The 18,878-nt window shown below is 37.0% G+C and overlaps 1 protein-coding gene across 6 annotated transcripts in view; it reads right to left on the bottom strand.

The window, feature by feature from the left end:
* Raph1 (Ras association (RalGDS/AF-6) and pleckstrin homology domains 1) overlaps positions 1–18,878 on the bottom strand; it is an 81,186-nt gene that overhangs the window by 26,857 nt on the left and 35,451 nt on the right. For 3 of the 6 annotated variants that reach the window (XM_048344908.1, XM_048344909.1, XM_048344907.1), the window contains 3 exons: positions 17,748–18,253; positions 8,596–8,679; positions 3,442–3,516 (listed from right to left, as the gene is read on the bottom strand). In XM_048344908.1, the coding sequence (XP_048200865.1) occupies positions 3,442–3,516; positions 8,596–8,679; positions 17,748–18,253 (665 nt within the window). The remainder of the gene's footprint in view (positions 1–3,441; positions 3,517–8,595; positions 8,680–17,747; positions 18,254–18,878) is intronic. The other 3 variants (XM_048344912.1, XM_048344910.1, XM_048344911.1) reach the window with 3 other exon arrangements.

Genomic DNA, 18,878 nt, shown 5'->3' with positions numbered 1-18,878 from the left:
CTGGGTGAAGATCTTATGATTAAATGAAAACCAACACTGCAGTTGCAAAGTGTTTGAACATCCTCTGTAGTATAAAAGTTAGAATGCCTGTACTAGAAAATTAGTTATAGTCATTAAAAGAAGGCTTGTGAATGCTTCTATCTGAGAAACCAAGGCTATATGGAGTCAGAACAAATCAAATTAAAGTTAAGAAGCTAAACAGGTTTTAGCCGGTGAGGCTAGTATACTTTACAAATTACAATAACTTAAGTCACATAGGGCTAGGGATGCTGGCACACATTCATATAATCCAAGCAGAATGGGAGGAAAGAGGTTATAGGAGGGGGAACAAAGGTCTGAGGTTGACTGTGAGCAAATCAGAAGATCCTATCAAAAAATAACTAAAGCAAAAAGGGTTAAGGGGTTAACTTGACTAGTAGAGCCTAGCCTAGTAAGACTGAGGTCCTGAATTCAAATCTCAATACCAAAGAAAGGTTATATAAATCAAAATGATTCAATGAGAACATTAAATGCTCCTGCTATAACACTGCTTAGAACCAAAATAATTATGAGATTGACTCTAAGAGAACTGAGCACCCCAAACTAGCCATGCAATGAGACGTATTACACATGGTATCTCATCTTAAAATCTACAAAAACATGTAATATTCATGCTACTAAGACTGTTATCTTGCAAGATCATAGAGGTATTTACCAAATGACTATTTCTTCCACCATAATGTCATAGATTTTTATTGTCCAAAAGACTATCACTAAAGCTTCTAGGATACCAGTAAATAAAAAGATATCTGTTAATAAGTAAAAAATGTTTAGTAATGGATTTTTCTACACAAGGTGGCATGCTCTACCACTTGAGCCACACTTCTACTAGATGTTTAGTAATGTAAAACACTTTAATGTAGTAGTGCAAGAAAACAATGACTAACAACAGAGCATTTCTTTGACAGAGCTCTCAGAGGAGGCACCTCAGGGAGAACCACACTGACCCACAAGTGGTATGTTAAGATGCACATACTGGACTGGGGGGGGGGATGAGGTTCAATAACAGACCACATGCCTAGTACCAAGAACAGCGAGACGGTGGGAGACACAACGTACTCATTCAGCTTTATAGCAGCCAGGTCCCTGTTAGAAAGGACAATGACATGGGCACTAGGACTAAGGCCATCTGAGAGGCCCCAGTAGCTGAGGTTCCCATAATTTCTGCCATCCCAAGCCTACTCTACATTTTCAGATTCTACACTACTGAATTTTACTCCTCAAATGTCTTACTGTAGGGTGGTAGCTAAATAAGGGGTAGCTAAATACGCCAATGCTACCATTTTTGCAATGGAAGAAGACATGAAGGCAGGAATGGCTCTGATATAGTCAGTATTGCTCTCTCTTGGGCAGAGGGCTAAGTTGCTGACACTGTTTATCAAAAATTTGCCAAGAAAAGTTCTCTGTGAGAGGAACTTTAGTTCATTTAGTGCTGTATTCCAAGAGTTCTATGAAGACTGAGGTACTCTGTAAATATCAGTTGTATTGATGACCATTTTTTGATTTAGAGAAAAATGCAAGTGCCCATGGCATACTTACATGATGTGGCTCTTCCAAATACAAGTTGGACATTCATACTACACTTCCCCTTGGTGGCTCTAGCAACATGGTCTTTGTTCATTGTTCAGCTTCTCAAACATATCAAGCTCATTTTCCCTTAGCCTATCTACATGGTACCCTCCCTTCTCCTACAGAGTGGCTTACATCTTTAAGGCTTTAGAAAGACCCTTAGAAGGATCTTTTCTGTTCTTACTACCAGACATATATTTCAAAACCTCTAAGTATTCTCTACTCTTTTACCTTGCTTTCTTTAGAGCATTTACTTGAACATGCTTGATTGTGGGTTTATATCAACCTTCACCATTAGACTGAGCGCCTAAGGATGGGGAACGTGTCCCCATTTTATACAATGTTGTATCCTAGCAACCTACACAGGATATGGCCAAATAAATATTACTGAATAAGTAAACAACAGAAATGGTAAAACATTAAACTTACAGCAATGTAAGAAATGGGTAAGGAGGGAGACAAGTAAAAGTTAGGATACATTTGTAATTACTTGGATGAGAAACAAGAGCCTGTGATTTGAATAGAGGTAACAGAAATAAAATGGATGAGCAAACTTAAGTTACAACAGGCTTTATTACAGATCTGAGATATACGGTGAGAAGAAATGTGCTCAGCTGATCAGAGGGCTCAACCTGAGTTGTTGAGAGAATGGCAGTATCCTACAGGGAAGATGTATATAAACTGTGGAGCCCCAGAGAGAAAGGATCAGGAGGCTAAACACCTGTGGAATTTAATTTCTAGAAAGATGTTGGTAATCTCTCAGGAAACTCTATCAACTATCAGTGATCTGGAAATGAGAGGTATGGGAGAGAGCAAAAACATGGAGAACCAATGTTTATTTATAGTGTTAGGAAGACATGAAAAAAAAAAACAACCCTCACATATAGTAACTTACACATAATTAATAGGTGTATTCTACAGAAACCAAAAGCAATATTGATACTTTAACATTTAAGTTCACATTATTTAAATAAGATAATGAAAGGCAAGGCTCCAGAGGCTCATGCCTGTAATCCTAGCTACTCAGGAGTCTGAGATCTGAGGATCACAGTTCAAAGCTAGCCGGGGCAGGAAAAGTCTGTGAGACTCTTCTCTCCAATAAACTACTCACAAAAAGCTGGTAGTGGTGCTGTAGTTCAAGTGTTAGAGTTCTGGCCCTAAGCACAAAGAGGCTTAGGGACAAGCACCCAAGCCCTGAGTTCAAGGCATTAAAAAAAAAAAGATAATGAAATAAAGATGTGACATTTTACAGATAGAAAGCAATTCAGCTTCTGACTGCATCATTTCCTGGTTAACGATAACTGCTACAAGATTTTAAATTGTTGTAAAATACTAGCCCAATGAAAATCATGCTGGAATGATTTAAACACTCTGAGAATGGAGAACTGAGAAATTAAAATTGCAGTCTTCTCTTCTAATTTGACTAATATAAAGATTTTTTCTATAATAACAAATGTTTTAATTAAACCAGGAGGTGATAATGTAAACAAGAATTGTAAAGTCTGCTAAAGAAATTCAGAGCATGAAACTATCAGTAGTAATAAAGTTCAAATAAAAGCAATTTTTTAGACTTTTAAATGCAATACAATACTGAACCAGAAAAAGTGCAATATACATGTAAGTCAAGCATTTATAAAAGTTTTAAAAATTTAAACTATTGAAAAAATTTCTACTCTCAATACCATCTAACAGACATTAAGAACAGGTAGATAAAGCACCCCACTAAATTAACTGACATAAAGCAATAATCTGAGAACACAATCAAAACTAGAAATTAACTTCTATCTCAAAGGCAATAAATAGTTACATGCACATGGAAGGCAGTAGTATCACCTTGGTCAGCAAATGAGAAGGTTTTCCTGCAATGTTTCTCAGAAGAAGGGAGGTTTCCCTGTCCAGATAGGAGTGCTTGTACAGGAAAAGAGAGAGAAACAAAAACAAAAACAAAAAGGCAATAACAGAAGTCAGTGGAAGTTTCATGTGTTCAAAATATAAATATAAAGCAGACGAAGAATGATTCTTTATAATTATCTCTTTTACAACTGAGTGAAATATGTCCATAAAGAAAAAAAAAAGAGGAGAGAAAAAAAGAAGGTAGGAGGGAACAGACCTCATCTATGCTCAAGGGTGTGTTCCAGGTGACTCACTGATTCATTCCTGCCTCTCTGAGAAAATGGGTAATACATGCAAAGATCACAAAGCTAGTATGGCTTCTAGGCCAGTGTTCTTGAGTGCTATGCACACAGCAAAAAAGAAATGTGTGTCAGAAACCAATGATTAAACATATTCCTTCCTGGTGTTAAAACCTATGGAAGACCTACAATGCTTTAAATTGTATATTCTGATGAGAACACGATAAGACTACAGCATTTTAAAAACCTCTGCAAGTATTTCTGATCAGTATTGATTAATGATAAGCACACCAAGAGGGAAAACACCCATATTTACAGATAGATGAGACTTGTTCTCAGCTATAAACTAACCTACTCACGTTCGATGTACAGAGGTTATGCACAAAAAATGAGTAATATAAAAAAAATAGTAAGTGCTCTCCTTACAATTGTATTTATCTTTAAATCACAACTGTCTTGATGGATAGTTTGGACTTGCTTAAATAATTTTGAATTGACATATTTTTTAACATTATATCATTAAAAAGGAACACCTGGCACAGCTGAAGGGTCTTATACAAAACATATTCTCTAATGTTTTATATACATCACATATCAAATTATTTTGACAAATTCTCTAGAGAGAAAAATTACAAAAATACTAGAGCTGCACCCACTCTCACAAAATACATGTTCATAGATGTTTAAAAAAATCACTTCAACATTGGAAAGTTACAAAAAGTAATACTAACTTAATCTTTGTTCAACTATATTGAATTAACTTTATAGTATTCCTTGCCTACATTGTAAAGCTGTGTTTTAATTCAAGATGAACCTATATTTGACTCCTTACCCACTCTTTAAAAACAATAAGGTTAACAAACAAACAAAACAACAGACACTCACCAAGACTACCTCTAACAAGATCAAACATTAAGAACAGAGAAAATGATTCTAAGCCCACATTTACCTAGATGGTACAGTCTAAAGACAAAATAGGCAGATTTCTGAAAATTTGACTTAGTTTATGAGTAATCAGTCAAGACCAGGGCAAAAATTGAGAAGCATAAAGAATGAAAGCTCAAGGAGGTAATGTAAATCATAGGCAAAGAAGGCGAAAGCAAGGAGTAAGAAGTGCTGCCTTTAAATTTTCAGTGCCTGACATGGTTCCAGCTCAAAGTTGGAACCTCAAAATTAGTTGAATACATGGAAGAAAAGAGGGAACTGGAAAAAGCAAACAATTTTATGTTTATAGAGGTGAACAGAAGAAAATAAGGCCCTATTTATATGTAGCTGTAAGTATTTTGGTTAACTATCAAGAGGTGCTAGCTCATTGGATGATGTGTCAAACTAGTCTTCTCCTCTTCTCAGTTCTCCTCTCATACCTTTGCATTCTCCTCCAGTGACCTGAACCCTCTAGGCAATCCCTCCTTTCTGAAGAGCAAGGAGTCCTGGGAGCATTTGTGAGTGGTACCAGTAGGAGTACCAGTGAGTCTCTTGGGCCAGCTAGCTTTGAACCTCAAGTCTCTCAGATCTCAGCCTCTTGAGTAGTTTGGATTACAGGCGTGAGTCACCAGCATCCAGCTCATAGTTTGTTTGATTTTATCTTGTAAAATCTGAAATGCAATTATTTGAATATCAAAATTCATTTGGGGATTTTCTTTTATTTTTGTGTGTCTGTTGTGGGGCTTGAACTCTGGGCCTGGGGTGCTGTCCCTGAGCTGAATCTTCAGCTCAAGGCTAGTGCTCTACCACTTGAGCCAAGGCACCATTTCTGGTTTTCTGGTGGTTAACTGGAGATAAAAGTCTCAGGGATGTTGCTGCCTGGGCTGGCTTTGAACCGTGATCTTCAGATCTCAGCCTGAGTAGCTAGAATCACAGGCATGAGCCACTGGTGCCTGGCTTTCATTTGGGGATTTAAAAAATTTTATTTGTTATTATTATAAAGGTGATATAGAGGGGTTACTGTTACATTAGTCAGATAAAAAGTGGGAATCTCTTTCTTCCCAAAAATATTAATTTTGTAAAATAAACAGTATGTTTTCAGGAACTTTTTTTTTTTTTTTTTTTTTTTTTTTTTTTTTTTTTTGGCCAGTCCTGGGCCTTGGACTCAGGGCCTGAGCACTGTCCCTGGCTTCTTCCCGCTCAAGGCTAGCACTCTGCCACTTGAGCCACAGCGCCGCTTCTGGCTGTTTTCTGTATATGTGGTGCTGGGGAATCGAACCTAGGGCCTCATGTATCCGAGGCAGGCACTCTTGCCACTAGGCTATATCCCCAGCCCCTCAGGAACTTTTTTTCTTGAAATAATGTTTTACATATTGGCATATGAATACCAATAAGAGTATTTTCCTCATTATGTACAAACAGGAATTAATGAATAGGGCTGGTCAGTCATGGCAGTGCATACTTGTAATCCTAGCCACTTGGAAGGCAGAGTAGCCAGACAGGATCATTTGAGCACAGACTGGGTAGAAGGTTTATTAAGACCCCATCTCAACAAAATGGGTGCCTGTCATTCTAGCTATGCAGAAAGTTTACTAGGAGGGTACCAGTCCATGTTGGCCCTGGCAAAAAAAAAAAAAAACGTGAAACCCTATATGACAGTCAGTCTTAGATAATTAAAGTGAAAAGTTGTACGTGTGTGTGAACTATAATAAATTGTTAGGTGGTACAGGAACACAAGGAGGTGAGGACTTATTGAAGAATTAAGTCCTTATAGGCTTATAATCCTGAAGGATAAGTAAGCAGCTGGAAGAACTGGGTTAGGGTTGGGAAAATAGAAAGCAAATATTAGATACAAGCGGTTCTCAAAGATAGTAGTGTTGTCTTTCAGTAGGCAAATGGTGAGGGCATTTGGGGCTTCAAGAGTTGAAGAAGAGAGGAAGAATTATAAGCACTTATAGTAAATCAGAGATGCTGGATACCCTACAAACAAGGAACCACATCACATAACAAAATCCAGCATTGCAGTCCATATGGTATTTTAATGATCTTACGTGGAAAAACATACAGATGCCCTATTTATTACAACTGAGCTTAGAACTTAACTCTATTTTACATTTAAATACAAATAAGTATTGTAATTTTAATTCGCCCCTCCTCTTTTTTTTTTTTTTTGCTGGTCCTGGGACTTGAACTTGGCCTGGGTGTTGTTCCTGAGCCTCTGTGCTCAAGGCTACCACTCTAGATCTTTGACCCATGCCACAGTGCCACTTCCAGCTTTTACTGAGTAGTTTACTGGAGATTAAGAGTCTCCCTGGCTTTCCTGTCTGGGCTAGGCCTCCAACTGTAATCCTCAGATCTCAGCTTCCTGAATAGCTAGGATTATAGGCATAAGCAATTGGCTTTCTTTTTGGTTCCAAAGTTATGAAGAGTTGCTCATAATGTTAGGAAATCACTCGGCAGTGGAAACCTAGCTTGAAGTAAGAACTGCCACTACTGCCAGTATTTGTGCCCTGTCATATACGAGTAAATGGGAGAGATTTAAACTTCCTTTGAACAGATTTATAAACTAAATAATATTAATAAAAATATAAAATACTGGAATCTCAGAGCTTCATTAGGACCAATTTTTTTTTTTACAAATATTTCCATTATTTTGCTTAGAATATCTATAGCACAACCAAATATCAAAATCATTTTATAATGACCTAATCTCATATAGTGCAGGGACTCACGTTTATCATTGTAATTATAAATAAAGTTAATCTTACGAATAAGATGCATTCCTAGAATGCCTACATTCTGGAGACTAGTAGGAAGACTGAATTTGAGGCCAGCCTTGGGCCACATAATAAGACTCTGTCAACAACAAAAACAAAACAAGAAATCTATGTCATTTGTTAGAATTTTGAACTTTCTCACTATCCCTATGTTGCCTGCAAATTGTCTTAGTACATTATCCCTACTTCAGTTAAGATTATTTCCCATTTTCTCTTTTGATACAAAAATATGTTATATTTGCTATTATCCTAACATTTTAATTTTAGTGCCCACTTACATTTCTCTTCTTTTTCCTGTGCCTGATAAAAACAAACAGCAAAAAACTTCTGATTTTCTCACACTTGGCACTGGTGGCTCACTCCTGGAATCCTAGCTACTCAGGAGGCTAAGATCAGAGAATCACAGTTTGAAACCAGCCCTGGCAGGAAAGTCCATTGAGACTCTTATCTCCAAAAAAGCCAAATTGAGCTGTGGCTCAAGTGGTAGGGTGCTAGCTTGAGCAAAAAAGTTCAGGGACAGTGGCCAAGCCCTGAGTTTAAGCCCCAGGACCAGTGTATGTACTCATGTAAGAGTACACGCACACACACATACAAAAAGAAAGCAAATACCCAAGTAACATCTCAATCAGTAATAATGAAATGTTCTTTATTCATGCCAAGCCTTTGGAATTCAGTGTGTTTGTTTTATCTTTTCAGCCCATCTCAATTTAGATTAGCCACATTTGAGTACTTAATAGCCACATGTTATTAGTGGCAACTATATGGGAACTGTGTATCACTGAAATGATTTGTCAACCACTGACCAAATAATTCATATTTGGGGAAATAAACTTAGGTTTTCAGTCAAGCATTTGTTTAGGGGAGTCACTCACTAGAAAACCTTATTCTAAAAAACAGGTTTTTTATTGGTTTTTAAGTTTCAATACAAAAATTCTCTCTATCAGGTAGGCTACCCTCTATACATATCATAATCAATGATACCATGTAATAAAGTTAGTTGTATATTTATTTGGTTTTGCTCATTTACTTTTAGGTTTGGTTCAGTTTTACAGAAAAATTGAAGCTATATGACAAGGTTTCATCATTTGGAGTCTAACAAATGCATTCTTCTTTATCTGCTTTTAAATACTCCATGACATGTTTACAGAACTTACAGGTGTCAGCTCAGCCTGTTCTTCTGTGAAGTCAGTATGGTGGTGCTTGGCCTGCTTGCTGGGACATCTCAGAGAAATAGCATGCTGTGGAAAATGGAGGAAGGAAGAAAATGATAGGTAACAGAGGTGAAAAGGGCAGCTCTCTTCATCATGCAGGAAGAGAAAAAGATCACTGAAATGAAACGAGAGTAATGAAACAGTAATGAAAAGTAGCATGCAATTGCATTTCATTCTTTTATGGAACTCAGAAAGGTAAGACCCACCTGACCTTAGTCCTTCATAAAAACTACTTCATTCTCCTTCTGGACAGTATAACTGAATGGGAGAACTACACCGAATACTGTACCCAGTTATGAATTTATGCTAAGAAACTTTCACTTGTTCTTGAACACCGTTTAGCTGTACTCTAAATTTTCTCCTTACTCATTAAATCATTTCTTTAAAGCTTGTTCTAAGTTTCCATGTTCTTCAGACTTTTAGTTTCTCTTCCTCCCCTACATGCCACCCCCCCCATCACACCATCATAAAGAATTTTTATCACTAAAGCTATCATATATAAAAGACTGGGAAATGAACCCTTGGCCTTACACATACTAGGCAAGTACTCTATAACTTGAACTATGCCCCAACCTGGTTTGTTTGTCTGGCTAGTTGGTTTTTGTTTTAGGGTTTTTCTGGTGTGGGTCCTAGGTCTTGAGCTTAGGGCCTGAGTGCTGTCTTTAAGCTTTTTGCTCAAGGCCAGCTAGCATTGACCACTTGAGCTACAGCTCCACCTTTGGCTGTTTTGTGGTTAACTGGAGACCTGGGCTGGCTTCAAACTGTGATCCTCACATCTCAGCCTTCTGAGTAGCTAGGATTACAAGAATGAGACACTGGTACCCAGCTATGGCTGGTTTTATTAGACAGAATCTTTGCCCAGGCTACCCTCCTTCTTGCAATCTTCTGCCATGCCTCCTAGGCTATTATGGTAGCTTGAATGCAAAGGTTTTTTTTTGTTTTGTTTTGTTTTTTGCCAGTCCTAGGGCTTGGACTCAGGGTCTGATCACTGTCCCTGGCTTCTTTTTGCTGAATGCAAATTCTTTCTCATTTCTCTCTCTAGTTTTGTAATAATCATCTTCTCCAACCCCTCCAAAGCTAAGCATGCCCCAGATCTCATTCATTCCTTCTCCAATATCTCTAGACTGATAATCAGGCCAGCCTAGGGATGAAGTAACTGAAAAATGTTCAATTCTTTACCTTCCTCTTGTATTGTTTTCTCCTCTAAACTGACAAATGTCCTGAATTCGCGCTATTCAGAATTGCCATTTCCTAAACATATATCAGTCCCTAACTCCCTGAAATCTTTTCCCCCAAAGACTTCATTTTTTTATTGTAATACCATTCATTCTCAAAGACATCCATGACCTTTCAATTAAAGAGGTTTTATGCCTTCCTATTGTAGCTGGCTACACTGTATTGCAAATGCTTGTGTGGTTGTCTATAGTCTACATCCCTCCCTCTTGTACACTTGTATATATAGTGGACATTGTATACAATGACAGTTTTATCCTTTATAGTACAGTGCAGTGCCTAGGCACTCAAATATTTACAGAATATGTAGATAACTCTTTCTGCTTGGCCTTCATGTACATGGTCGGAAGATCATGACCAGGTTCCAGACTAGGCTCCATTTCCACAAAATAAATATTTCCTTTCCTTTTCTTTTTTATCGGTCATGGGGCTTAAACTCTAGCCTGGGCACTGTCCCTGAGCTCTTCAGCTCAAGGCTAGTAGTGCTCTGCCACTTAAGCCACAGCGCCACTTCCAGTTTGTTTATGGTTAATTGGAAACACCAGCCCAGGCTGGTTTTGAACCTTGATCCTCAGATCTCAGCCTCCTGAGTAGCTAGGATTACAGGCGAGAGCCACCAACACCCAGCAAAATAAATATATTTTTTACAAAAAATTATCTACTCTAATCTCATCTTTACCTATTCTTTATCATTACTTCTGTAAAAAAAAAGCTCTGCTTTAAAAAAATGAATTAATCAAGCCTCCACACAAACTTTGCTCTAACCTAAGTTCTAAGGCCTTTAATTTACATTAAATAAAGTTATCAAATTCTCAATCTTCCAAAAATTTGCAATAAATCTTTGCAAACTCAGATTGCATTTTTTTACCTCCAGTTCTAGGATTTGAGCTGAGGGCCCAGCTTGCCTAGGCAGGTACCCTAAGCTCCAGGTGGCCACTGTCTTGAACTAAATTTGTAACTGGTAAAATGAAGTATGATCAGTTAGCCAGAATCTTGGCAGTGGAAGCGGGAGGATATATATTGAAAAGCACTGATCTAAACACCAATGCCAAGCAACTATCAGAAAATGGCTTTATACCAAAGTAATGTTTACAAATAAAACATGTCCCATGATAGCTAACACTTCAGATTAAATCTATCTTCGAGAAAGGAAGTAGAAGATTATATATCCATCATTCAACTGAAAGAGGTGCACATTCCTCTTTAACTGATACACATATGCATTTTTCACAAATATTACTTAGAAGTAAGTATAACACAATTATGGAAAAGAATGCAAAACCCTGGCACTGGAATATGTGTCCTGATAAAGCCTCATCTTGTCCATTTACTAACAATGTGATTTTTAGGTTACTTAGCTTTTGTTGTTGTTATGTAAAGTTAGCACTGATCTCCAAAGGTTGCTATAAAGAACTGAGTAAATGCATTACATTATTTTAAAAACAAGAAACTATTAGTTTTCATCTGAATTTTACTTAAGCCTAAATTTAGAATTGCTAAATATTTACCTACAATATTAAAATACTTAAGTATGTATACACACACACACACACACACACAATGCCACAAGATGGGGATGTTACTGCATGACCTCTGCCTGTTTTTCTCCTGCCCATGTGTCATTTTGTAACTCTAGATCCAGCTTTGTGGACACTGGCCAGTTTACTGTGGGTGTTGAGTCCCTTCAGTTTTGTGGTTAAGCAGTACACAGATGGGTTTGAATCCTTGGGCAGGGTATGTAGTCGCTCTCTGCCCCAGTTCCTTCCATAGTGAAACAGAGGTAATAATGACAGTGTTGACATGGAGCTTGGGGGTTGGCTAGTTGAAAAAAAATTATGTGAACTAGACATTGAGTCAGGCTTTTGCCAAACCATCAGCCTGTTTTTCGCCTGACAGTTATTGCCTTCTGCTATTAAACATTAGACATTAGTAAGCCAGTGAGATCTGGAATAAAACGCCCAGTTAGTACACATAAGTAAGCTTCAGTATAAAATAAAAGCCACTGGAATGGTAAGAAACACTAACCACAGTAAGTGAGAAATCAACTAGTAACTCCAATCCTTCAACAGTTCATGTAGGACTCAAAAGTTTTAAAAAGTCCTGTGCTCTCTACTAACCACATAATTCTTTAGAGATAAAAGATTAGGTTTGCTAAGAATAATTTGGGATTTTGTTGTCAGTGGTCACATCCCACATGCTATAAACACAATTATTGTATTTTTCCCAGTATTTCAAACTTTCTGAACAAAGTAGCTCTTGAAATAGTTCTAAAAGTTGAAGGAAGCGGAAGAATTGCATTGAAGTTATGATATGCTGTGTTGGGAGGATTGTGGTTTGGGACTAGCCTGTGCAACAAGTTAGCAAGACCCCAGCTCAACAGCAAAGCAGAGGTGGTTCAATTCTACAAAGGGAGGAACAAGTAGGAAGATCATATAATTCAAGGACAGTTCTAGAAAAAAAAATGCGAGAAAAATAAAGCAAAAGAGGGCTGGGGGTTAGGCACCAGTGGCTCATGCCTATAATCCTAGTGATTCAGGAGACATTTTTATGTGTGAGCTACTGGCATAATTTGTCATATATATTATGAATAAATGAATCACTGAGGGCTGTAGGTGTGGCTCAATTGGTAAAGGACTTGCCTAACAAGCACTAGGTATTGAGTTCATACTCCAGTATTATCAAAACCAAACTTCATTGAAAAGCCTTTCACATATGAGAAAATTCCTAAATTTTTTAAGTTTTAATAATACACACGACACAATTTTCATCAACCTTTTTTGTCTGACCTTAGGGCTTAAACCCTGGTCCTTGTACTTTTGATCAGTTGGTAATCTACCACTTGGGACATTCCTCCAACTGGTTAATTGGTGATAAAAGAGTCTCACAGGTTGGTCTGCCCAGTCTGGCTTTGATCAGCCTTCTGAGTAGTTGGGATTACAGGCATGTAACACTCAGTTTCAAATTTTCTTAAGATTTAGAAAAAAACATTTGAATCTGCTAATAAAGTATAGTAATAGCTTAAAAGTATTTGTATTTCAAAAATACATTTTAGATATAAAATTCTAAATTCAAAAGACTTGTTAATGGTTATAGCTCATCAGAAATATTAAAGGTGTATTTTAGATTTGCCTTTTAGTTCATCAGTCTTACTTCATAAGTAGTTTATAACATGCAATTACCACGTAAATTTACAAATTGTTGTTTTACTGGTGGTGTGTAATGCTAGCCTTGAGCAAAAAGCTTAGGGACAGTCCCAGGCCCTCAGTGCAAACTCCAGGACCAACACTTAATAAATAAATAGTAAGTCAATGTAACTTAAGGGTAGGGATGGGCTGAGGAAGATGGAAAATAATGGAAGGGGTGACATTGGTCAAGATGCATTGTACTCATAACCAAAAGTCTGGTATTGAAACCTCTTTGAACAACTACTTAATAGTGATAATTATTAAAGGACTTTGAAAGAACTATAATTATTTTGTAGTTCATTTACATATATAGAATATTTTTATTAAGAAAGTATTCTTAAGCACCCAGTAAATAATCATTTTTAACAATCAATCATGCTTTAAGATTTTTAAGAATGTAAGGAAGATATCAAGACTTTGAAGTTCAAACTCTCAATAATTTAATTTCTTTAGCCTTGGTGTGGTTGGAATATGAGGCATAAACTAGGCAACATGTGTGAAGTACTTGCAAATACAGTATTTTGAAAAAAATCCAAGGAAGGAAAAGTCAGGGGAAAAAGTGCACTCTTTGTAATGTGGAATTGTACTAGACTGTGCTTATCCTTGGTGGCTTTTAGAAAGGAGACAGGAAAAATAAAGCACAACATTGCTCTGAATTGATTCTTTCAACTTGTATTTGTATCATTATTATAGGCTGTTTTCATGTTCACTGTGGCACTCCACTGGCCATTTTGAAGGAAAATAACTGATGACTATTTTAGAGTATAGACATTTAGATTAAGACAGTGAAATGTACTATTTGGAAGGAAATGGAAAGACTTGGAAAAAATTATATTAAGTGAAATAATCCAGACCCAAAGAAACATAGGTTGCATGGTTTCCCTCATTTGTTGTAACTAGAACGGGCCTATAAGTCCACAAGTAAACATACTTAGTAAAAGTGGTAAAAGGCAAAAAAATACACTTGGATATAATAAATTATACAGGCCTCTAGACAATCACACAGTGAGAACAAAGGAGAATATATATATATATATATATATATATATATTTTTTTTTTTTGCCAATCCTGGGGCTTGGATTCAGGGCCTGAGCACTGGCCCTGGCTTCATTTTTGCTCAAGGCTAGCACTCTTCCACTTGAGTCACAGTGCCACTTCTGGCCTTTTCTATATACGTGGTGCTGAGAAATTGAACCCAGGGCTTCATGTATATGAGGCAAGCACTCTTGCCACTAGGCCATATTCCCAGCCCCAAGGAGAATATTCTTAAAAGAGGATCACAAAGGCTCAATAGCTATGTGCATATGATCATGTAAAATGGTATTTATCAAAAATGAACTCCAAGAAATAGAAACAAGAGGTCTTTTGTTATTTTTTCCCTCCTTAGTCACTGTTTTTGGTTTCTGTACATTTTGTCTTGTATGTAAGTTTATCTGATTTGGGGAGATTAAGGGGGGAGCACAGAAATGGTGGGACAAAAGGTAAGCAAATGCAGTAGTGATACTCACTAGGCACTATTTTGAAAATGAACTATACAACTTGGGGAGGGGTCAGGAGGGAAAAACTGGGAGAATAGGAGGGAAGGGGTGACACTGTTCAAAAAGAAATGTGCTCATTACCTGACTTATGTAACTGTAGTCTCTCTGTACATCACCTTTATAATAACAATATAAAAAACCCAGATACCTCTGAGTGCATTTCTTCAAAACTAAAAAAAGTGCATTAAATTTCATGCTAATTATGATACATTTTTTTTCAAGTAAACACACTGAAAATTGAAAACTCTGTTCAGGTAGCATCAGTTAATATGCTAACTCATGCAGAAAGGCAAATTGACAAGATGAGGATAACTCATCTTTGTACAAAATCTTAAATATGGACAAATTAAGAAGAAAAAATTGGAGATTATCTGAAGAGGATGTACTAGGAATTTCTTTAGTACTAATAATGAAGCAGAATTGAATTGAGGGGAATGGTAGTGTTGGAAGGGATGGAAAAAAATGATGAAAGGGGTAATATCAATCAAGATGCACTTTACTCATCAACTAACATGTTGAATGGTAACCCCTTTGTACAACTACTGAAGAATGAAAAAAAAAGACAGTAGACAGAGTAGGTGCTTACATTTGCTCAAATATCTGAATGTTTCTATGAGCCAAATACTGTTTTGGGCATTAAGGACACAGAAAGAAATCAAAACAATAAAAGATCCTCTCCTTATCAAGTGGGAAGCGATAAACAAAATAAAAAGTAAGTAAATTAGCATGTTAAAAGGTAGTTGGCACTGAAGAGCAAAATAAAGTGGAAAAGGGAAATAAATTGTAGCCACAGGGCATTTAGAAGAGCTTGATTTTTAAATACCACCATCAAAGAAGGCCTTACTGAGAAAGTGACATTTAAACAAATCCCTGAAGGTGGTAAGGATTATACCCTTAGATAACTAGGAAAGGGCATCTAGACAGGGAAACAAATACAAAGGCTGTAAAGCACTCTCTGATAGCTGGCAAGGACAAGTAGGAGACAGTGCTGTATGCAGAGTAAGGGAAGGAAATAAAACAGGATAAATAGATCAGGGAAAGTAGATCAGGTAAGGCCCCTCAGGCCACTATAGGAATTTTGGCTTTACTCTGAGTAAGATACAATGCCTTTAAGTCTGAAAAGATGACCTGGCTTACTTTTAAGGAGATCACTTTAGCTGAAGTGTAGAAAGACAAGCTAGAAGACTATTGCAAAGGACTAGATCAAGACGGTGTTGACTTGATAGTGAAGATGTTGAGAAATGATCAGATACTGGATATTTCTGAAGGTAAAACCGAGGGAATTTGAAGAGAGATGGATAAAAAATAGTAGAATTCCAGGGCATTTGCTTGAGGAACTGGAAAGATAGACTGGCCACTAATTGAAATAGGAAAGATATGGCAAAACATACAATAGGTAGATAAGACTTATTTTAAACAAATTAAACTTTCCTCTTTAGACTGATATAAATTGCTAATTTTCTTTGCAATAAAAATCAAATTTATCTCTAAACTACCATGATGTTTATATTTTACATTACCTAAAACAAAAACAAGGTGCACCATTAAATGCCAAGTTTAGATTAGTGTAAATTAATATAAAGAATTAAACTGGGAAGACAAATAATGTCAATAATACAAATTTCAAATTTCTCTAGTTCCTTAAACAATGTTCCAAAGGATTTTACATATGCATTGATTATACAAACATTCTCTTACTCTGTATTATAGTATGCAAACAAAAGCTCATTGGAAAGACTGATTTTAGTTAGCCCCACTGATTTTCTTCTTTCTATGCTACAACCCAATTGCCGTCTTCAGATGAAAAGAATTCTTTCACCAAAAATCTTTTCACCAGCCAAATTCAGCTTCAGTTAAACTTACACAAAAGATTTGTTCATGTCTATCACTTCTGATTCTCTGAGTCCTATGAGGATGGTAGACCAACTAGAACAAATTCCATTTTTTCTTATGAGAAACTGATGTTAAGAGGATGAATACTCACTTAAATCTCATTAATATAACTAAATTCCAAGTTTTCTGAGCTCAGTAGCTCTTTCTTATTACCTCATACTGATTTTCAATAAAATGGAAACTCAAAGTGATTTTCTTATGCTCTTTTATAATATCAAAAAGAAATCAGATGCCAGGCACTAGAGGCTCATACCTGTAATCCTAACTACCAACAAGGCTAAGATCTGAGGACTGAGGTGTGAACTTAAGACCAGCAAAGTCCATGAGCCTCTTATCTCCAATTAACTAGCAAAAAACATTGGAAGGAGAGGTGTAACTCAAGTGGTACAGCATCAGTCTGAAGTGGAAAAAGCCAAGAAAGAGTGCTAGGCCTTGAGTGTAAGCCCCTGTACTGGCACTCCTCCCCGCAAAATATGAAAACAAAGGATAATAACTACTAATGCCTTTCAAATCTCATTTAAATTTTTGTTTTTCAGTACTGGGGATTTCCTTGAGTTTTGGTAACTTCACCAGGTCTAGCTTCAGACTTCTGATCTTCCTTTTAGTCTCCAGAGTAGCTGGAATTATTGGCTTGAACTATCATTCTAGGCTTCAAACTTTTTAATTATATGAAATAAATGAAATTAATTCAAGGACTTCCACAGACTAAAAATTTCTAAATCATCTTTGTGATGTTCACTTTGAACAATATACTTCTTCCGTTATCTTATTATGTCTCCAACCCATTGTATCTTAGCTTCTTTTAAGGCCTTATCCTTTCCTCATAGCACTCAGACTTTGATCTTCTAATCTCAACCTCTCACAAAGCAGGGATTACAGACACGAACAACTGCACTCAGATTTTTTTTTTGACAAATTTTCAATTCAAAATAGGAGAAGTAAGAAAGTTAATTCAGACCACACCTTTTTTTTTTTTTTTTTGCCAGTCCTGGGACTTGGGCTCAGGGCATGAGCACTGACCCCTGGCTTCTTTTTGCTCAAGGCTAACACTCTACCTTTTGAGCCACAGTGCTACTTCTGGCCTTTTCTGTTTACGTGGTGCTGAGGAATTGAACCCAGAGTTTTGTGCATGCTAGGTAAGCACTCTACCGCTAAACCACATTTCCAGCCCTTAATTCAGATTATACCTTAAAAATTATTTACTCTTATTTTAATACTAATATGCCAGGAGAAAAAAATATTTACCTCAGTAATTGGCTGTCCCTGATAGGTCAAATCTAGTTCTTGAGGGCGAGTCACTTTATCAATATCCAAAGAATCCATGCTGGAGGCTGCAGAAGTCATGCTAGAACGAGAGGAGTTACTAATAGAGCGAACTTCAGCATCACTCACTGTGCCTGCTGAGGCTGTTCTTCTGTGCTGATTAGTTCCTAAGGGCTTAGGGTCTTCTAGTACAGATTGCTGGGCAGCCTCGTCCATGCTCAAGGAAGCCTGTTCTAATTGTGCAGTGATGTCATCCAGGGAGTAGTTAGCATGGGAAGGCTTAGGTATCCTATTAGATGAAGAAGATAATCCTTTCAATGTGCCGTGTTTGGAGGTATGTCGGCTGGCAGGTAATTTCTGAGTACTTTTCAATTCTGTGACTTGACGCTTACTACTTCCTGAACCAATACTGCTTAGCTCCTGCTCAATAGAGCAAAGATCGGCCATCAGAGCATCCAGATCCACCGTCTCTCCCTGATTCAGAGCTTCTGCAAGACAATTTCCAGAACCAATCAGAATTTGTACATTCTATTTTAAATCAGTTAAATGTGGAGATGGTAGGGGAAGCAAAAGAACTCACTCCATTGGGAACATAGTCAGACAAAATATTAAGTAGGTTTGCTTTTTAATTCCCAGAGAATTTTCAGAAGCACTTTCAAAATCTCTAGTAATTAAGAATAAAAGTATGCATTCAAATGAAATAGTGCAAAACTATTATATTATTTTTAGTTTTAACCACATCCTCATGCAACTTTTTCTTTTCTTTAGATCTGAGACAGGAACTTGAACTTGGTACCTGCCACTTTTGCTCATTGGCTAACAATCTAGCCATGAGCTATGACTCCAATTCTTCATGTAACTTTCAAACCACAGTTTGTAAGCTATTAATACAGTCAGTGCCCAATAGAGATGTTATTATCAGAAAAGCTGAGAGCATGATAAGATAAATGAAAAGTCCAATAAAAGTGCAGATTAAAATGTTAATTCTAGGGGCTGGGAATGTGGCTTAGCGTTAGAGTGTTTGCCTAGCATTCTTGAAACCCTGGGTTCGATTCCTCAGCACCACATAAACAGAAAAAGCCAGAAGTGGTGCTGTGGCTCAAGTGGTAGAGT

The sequence above is a fragment of the Perognathus longimembris genome, chromosome 4 (genome assembly GCF_023159225.1).
Source record: "Perognathus longimembris pacificus isolate PPM17 chromosome 4, ASM2315922v1, whole genome shotgun sequence".
In the NCBI taxonomy this organism is placed as follows: Eukaryota; Metazoa; Chordata; class Mammalia; order Rodentia; family Heteromyidae; genus Perognathus; species Perognathus longimembris.
This window is presented reverse-complemented; position numbering and strand designations above follow the sequence as displayed.